The sequence below is a fragment of the Morone saxatilis genome, unplaced genomic scaffold (genome assembly GCF_004916995.1).
Source record: "Morone saxatilis isolate NCDOM2014 unplaced genomic scaffold, NCSU_SB_2.0 Contig9, whole genome shotgun sequence".
In the NCBI taxonomy this organism is placed as follows: Eukaryota; Metazoa; Chordata; class Actinopteri; family Moronidae; genus Morone; species Morone saxatilis.
This window is the reverse complement of record NW_023340268.1, coordinates 21,731,044-21,737,358: the sequence shown is the minus strand read 5'-3', so window position 1 is coordinate 21,737,358 and position 6,315 is coordinate 21,731,044. Positions and strand designations below refer to the sequence as shown.

Sequence of the window (6,315 nt, the reverse complement as noted above, 5' to 3'; positions counted from 1 at the left end):
CACGTAGTGTAAAAGCGCTTTTGAGTGGTCGGAAGACTAGAAAGGCGCTATACAAGTACAGGTCCATTTACCATTTACCAGATTGTTCCACCTCCTCTTCATCCTGGTGTTTTTGTCCTGTTTGTGCCAGGTTACACATAGGTAAAGGTGTGCAGCTGGAGTGTCGCGGTGAGGGGGATGTGTGGATGCGCTGTATGAGCGACCACGCTGTGTTTGTACAGAGCTACTACCTCGACAGGGAGGCAGGCCGAGCACCAGGGGACGCTGTGCACAAGATCTACCCCGGAGCCTACATCAAGGTCTGAATCCAGCTCACACACAAAAACTGTGTTTCCACCGCAGGAACTTCCCCCAGGGACTAGGAGCCTTTGGGGGACTCAGGGGGTTCCACCGCAGGGACCAGGGTCTAACTTCAGTTCCGGAGACATTATTTTACATCATAAAAAGTCCATTTAAGAATTTTATTTAGCGTTTTATTTCAGCCACCATTTTGAAATATCTGCAGCCGCAAACCAGTTAGTTTTTTGTTCATTGTGCTGCAACACATCAATGAAGTTACGGAAGAAAGTGTACAACAGATGGACCGACTACAATGTTCAATGCTATTGTGTAGTTGCATGCAAAAATGAGGTGTAAAAGCAGCCGTCGCTTTTTCATACATCAGTGGACTCATTTGCCTAATCTTTGTGGGTCTTTAGTGGGAACACAGACAATGCAAACACAGGCTGAAGGAACATTTTAGTTCCTTGAAAAGTAGCTCCTGCATTGGACTAGAAGTTCTGGGTACTTGTGGGTGGAAACGTGGTTATAAAGTACATTTTCATACACACATTCACATATATATTCTCTATTTTCAAACTTGTAGTGTGCTGCTGTTGTAATGTACACTCTGTCTCGGTCAGGTGTTCGACCTGCGGCAGTGTCACAGACAGATGCAGCAGCAGGCGGCGACAGCTCAGGCGGCGGCTGCTGCACAGGCAGCTGCTGTGGCGGGAAATATTCCCGGTCCAGGCAGCGTCGGAGGCATCGCACCGGCAGTTAGTAAGTGCTGTTCACTTTGTTCATTTCACATTCACTATTATGCAGGTTGGAAGCCAATTTAAAATGCAAAGGACACAGTGAAGTGTTGAGGTTCAAGGTAAGATTTCTTGTCATTCTCTCTGTGTACTGTGTTCATACAGGTAACAGACTACACAGATGTCAGATACAGTAAAAAAGAGAAAACAAGTGCAATTTCAGTTTGATATGATGAATGTTATGTAAAAGACCACTGAGCCATAGGGTCCTCTCAGAAGCTCTGAGTTCATCAAAATGTTTAAATGCCTCTCAGACAACATACAAGCTGATGTTCTTAGTGGTGGTTGTTTGAGCTGAATGCAGCTTGTGAGGAAGCCTGCAGAGACTACTCAGGGATGACAAAAGTCCCACAGCTTCACTGTATATAATACATGTAATAGTAAATAGTAGTAAGTATTTAATGACCATGTATGTGGGTACTTTCTTAATGAGGATATTTTTACCATCTAGTTTCCTAATACATTTCCATGTACTTATTAGGTAATAACGTAGTACTTACTATACTATCCTTTCCGCATGGGTACTGTACTAATACCTGGATTGTATTACCATCTAGTTTCCTGGTATGTTTCCAGATACTTAATAAGTAATAGGTTTGTATGAGCCAGTTCTTTTAGTACATTCGATACTTAATATGTTTCATTACTTTTTACTATGTGACTTTACATTATGAAAAGCAATATAAGCAATTATCAATATAGTCATAATGAATCTGCTAGAGATGATGTCAAATAACATTTATATTACTTGTCTATGCTATTTAAATTTGTTTTTTTTTTTACTTCATTGTGGCCCCCCTCCCCCCATCACTTTTGAATCTCCTATCCAACCCACTTTTTAAACATTCCCCAAAGCCTGTATCAAATTGTCATCTTTGTAAGTGACATTTTGTTGTGCTGACATGAGTTTTTCAGATGTGAAATGACCCACATGTAACTAAATGGTGTTCCACATCTAATAAACATGACATGACAAATAAACATACTTGACATGTGCCTTTTTAAAGGGCTCGACCTTATCAACCTTATAGCTGCTGTAGACATGATCAGTTGTCAGTCAATCAACTCATTAAGACAGTGGGCGATTTGGCGAGGAATGACTGCGCCCCGGTGAAGCAGAGCTCTGATAGTGAGCACCATTCTCATTTCACTCTCTTGTCCGCTGACAGGTCTGTCTGCAGCAGCGGGGATCGGCGTGGACGACCTGCGGCGACTGTGTATCCTGCGGCTCAGCTTTGTGAAGGGCTGGGGCCCCGACTATCCCCGGCAGAGCATCAAACACACCCCCTGCTGGGTGGAGGTCCATCTGCACCGCGCTCTGCAGCTTCTGGATGAGGTGTTGCACACTATGCCTTTGGCAGACCCAGGGCCTGCAAACTGAGGACCAAGAACCATGTTCAAATTCCAATCTGGATTCTATGAATGTGCACACACAGACACACATGTTTGGATATTTTTTGTTGCTTCAGGCCAAATATGCTATCTAATTGATACAGAAAGCAAATCAATCAAAATCAACCAATAACACATTATGCTTGTAACAATCAATCCCACATCACTCATGGTGTCTCACACACACACACACACACACACACACACACACACACATACATTGTAACCAAAACGTCTGTAGCCACACAGACACAAAAGTGCTGATGTCTTTGGGATTTTTCTATTGCTTTACTCTCTGCAGTCTAAACTCAAACACAAGGGATCTCTGAAGGTTAAGATTTTGAGTTTTGGTTCTGATCAATTTATCTCGGTCCTAAAGACATTTGTATGCACTGTAGACATCCAGGGACGTGTTTCAGAAATCCAGTTCCCCGATATGCAATTTGGATTTCTTCTAATCTGCACATTCACTCATGGAATACACACAGACATGTAAAAAAAATCATGCATGATTCAGCTGCAGAGGCGGCTGAAACACAAGTTATCCAGGAGTCTGAAACACTCCAGACAGATAACTGCATACCTCTGGAACGTGCTGTCAGTAAATTCCCACTGAACAGTTCTCTTTATGTCTAATCGACAACAGAACTGATGTATAAGTATGGATTAAGGAAACCAGTGTTATGTCATCTCTGTGCTTGTACTGTGCTCTTCTTCACTGTATGTTGATCTAAACTCAAACTGTTAGCATTGATAGCTGGTTAGCCCTCTTATTAGCTCAGCTCAAGCTATATTATTTTTCTACCAAAAGACTAAAAAGCCAAAAAAATATTTAGCTTTAAAGTATTGTTGTTGTTCTTTGTAATGAAACAGTGCTACCCTGTATGTAACCAAATGGTTGGTGTTAAATCACCAAAGCCAGAATACCTCATAACTACAGTGCAAAGTCACAGTTTTAGTTTCTCCGCCTAAACCGCACACACTTTCTTCATCATCTGCAAGGGGTACCAGAAATAAGTGCTAACAATGAAGCTCTCTTACGGGACCATGACCACAACACTCTATTAGTACACTTTGTATTAATTTAGGTTTATAATGTACGATGCTGTAATGTGTACCGGCAGTACCAGGTACCTTGAGTGATATGTGTTATTACTGTGGAACAGTAGTTATACTGTAAAACTTCAATTAAACGCTGAGCGCCAATTAAATGCAAAATCCCTTTGACTGTCCGGGTGTGGCTACACGTTTTGACCAATGAACACTGGTCTCAATTAGACGTCAGGTCTGGTTTTTATCAAAGTTCTTTGGATGTGTAACACATCTTAAAGCCCACTGGGTCGCCCACTTGAGCAGTTCTAAGCATTGACAGTATATAATGGACAGAGCTTCCATGTCTGTGAAGTGAAGCCAACGTGGAAGTGTCTGCATTCTATGTAAAGGCCAGCAGGGGGAGCGCCATTGGCTGCTATAAAAAACTATACCATGCAGTCTTATGGAAAAATGACTCTGCTTCTGGCTTGATTTATGAACTCAGTAAACAGTTTCCGGGGGGGGGGGGGGGGGCTGATGAGTTTCTGGTCTCAGTCTTCTAAGTTTCAGTCTTCTTCCCATACAGCTGATGTTCATTTAGTAAATTATTTCAGTATATCTAGAGTAAAATAGACCTTGTGTCTGCTGACTTCGTTAAAACAAAGACATAAACAATATTTTATCTTCTTCCTGCATCATGTTGTCACATGCTTGTTTTCACAAATAATATTCATATTGGGCCTGTCCCATATAGATGCCTGTTCCAAATATAGGAACTAGGAGTAGGAGTACAGGAGTTTAGGGATTGAAGCAAATCAAAGCCGGGCGATTAATTGAAGTTTTACAGTACTCTACAGTCTTACAGCAGAAAGGGTTGTAGCTAGAGCTTGTAATGGTTAATGAAAAACACCAGCAGCTCCAGAAACAGAAACCTGTGACCAATAATCAGGCTCCTACCTGTGCATGTGACACCAGTGCCTTTCTGTTCTCTGGTCCAACTGGTTAGGATATCATCTCTCACAGTTTATTTGAACTCTGGGTTGTTGTCTCCGGCATCTTCAGGTCCACGTGTTTGGCTATGAAAGAACAGTAAGATTGAAAACAATGACTTAATTCTGAGCAGGGGGCTGTGTGGCTCTCTGTGATCACTCATTTAAATTGCAGATGAATATAGCTTATCACTAAGTGTCTTACCATTAGGCATGGTACAATATGAACATTTTATGTGCCAATTATCTTGGCCAATCGTGTAATTGCAATTGCGTAATACACGACAATCATGAAAATGTACTTCATACTTTTAAAATGGCACTTAAACATACTGGAAACACTTTACCTTACATATTGTTAAGAAACACATATTTATAGTATGACAGATACAACCTCTTCTCCCTGTTCTTAGATAGGGGAGACACGATAAAAACACTAGCAACAACAACAACGACCAAAACTATATCAACCACAAAAAGATAATCATTATCATGGCATATTCCGACGGCAGAGAAGGCAGATTAACAGAGAAAACTCTTAACCACATTTCCAACATGTATAAAATATACGGCACCCTGAAGGATGTTTAATTATATGGAAATACTCCCACAAGTGATGAATAACACAAATATATATGAGCATTGACACTCGTATTGACAATAACAAACATATTTCTCAACTAGCTGCACAAGAATTAATTATGGACTATACTGATTGATACACATAGTGATCAGAACAACATCTAGGCTCTGTGAAAAAAAGTGGACACCTCACACATTATACTTCAGACTAAGCGCAAAATCTTCAGGAACTTACAACATTGAGCGCTCTTATATTTTGAGGAAGAAATATTAAAAAGGCACTCATACATATTCGGCTTCTACGTAAGCTGAGCCAACAATCGATGAGAATGCCACCTTCTGATGCCACTCAAGGCTGACACCGGCACCTAACCAACATGGACCTACAGCAGAAAATTTCTCACCGAGACAGCTAAACCACGGGTTCTTTAACTGATCATTACAGACACTAAGAGCATTTTATTTTCTCTTCAAATCACATATCCGGAATTATGATAATTTATATTTATTTCTAAACAATGATTTCATCAATCTATATTAATTCCACATAATCCATAGACAAATAATTCTTACCACAGAGAATCTAAATCAAACCTCCAATAATGGATAAACCTACCGATACCCCCAACCAAAATCAACATCTTATCGCAAGTGGCACAAAATGGCTAACACTAAAATGAACATATCAAAACTATAATTCTCAATTCCAACCGCAACATAATTGTATTCCACTTCTGCACAGATATATAACAAGACATCAACAAACAAACTCAAGTTATTAAAGGACACACCAACAACGACAGGACCCGTAATTTAATATCATTCCCTATCATAACAAGTGCTCCCTCGGACCAGCTATCTGAAAAGGAACTGATTTAGACCAGGAAACTCTTAGCCTTTTGGAAGTAGTAACACACGCAAGTCAGGAGACATGGCAGCACACTATCGCTCAGATACCAATTTATCGATAAGGTACTATCTAAAACATTACTCGTGAACCACATTCAATCAATATTCCTCATCACATAGGCCTCGGACTGATAACAAAGCTGTCTGTCCTCTTCCAGCACAAAACCCACAGACTGTATAAACCTGAACTATCCATTATGAATATGACTTTTTGCAAGGGGATCGCAAAGAAGGGACATTCCAGTCTTCCAAAATCCTGATCTGAACAAACCTATCACCTGAAAGGCATCGGAACCTGTCGTTATGTAATCTCCCCCACCAATACACAACAATAT

General features: G+C 40.6%; 1 protein-coding gene across 3 annotated transcripts in view; it reads left to right on the top strand.

The window, feature by feature from the left end:
• The window catches only part of si:dkey-222b8.1 (uncharacterized protein LOC560317 homolog), a 16,453-nt gene extending 12,442 nt beyond the window's left edge, over window positions 1–4,011 (top strand). For all 3 annotated transcript variants that reach the window (XM_035681942.1, XM_035681941.1, XM_035681940.1), the window contains exons 11-13: window positions 131–299; window positions 903–1,041; window positions 2,246–4,011. In XM_035681942.1, the coding sequence (XP_035537835.1) occupies window positions 131–299; window positions 903–1,041; window positions 2,246–2,457 (520 nt within the window). In that variant the 3' untranslated portion in view covers window positions 2,458–4,011. The remainder of the gene's footprint in view (window positions 1–130; window positions 300–902; window positions 1,042–2,245) is intronic.
• The last annotated feature ends 2,304 nt before the right edge of the window (window positions 4,012–6,315 follow it).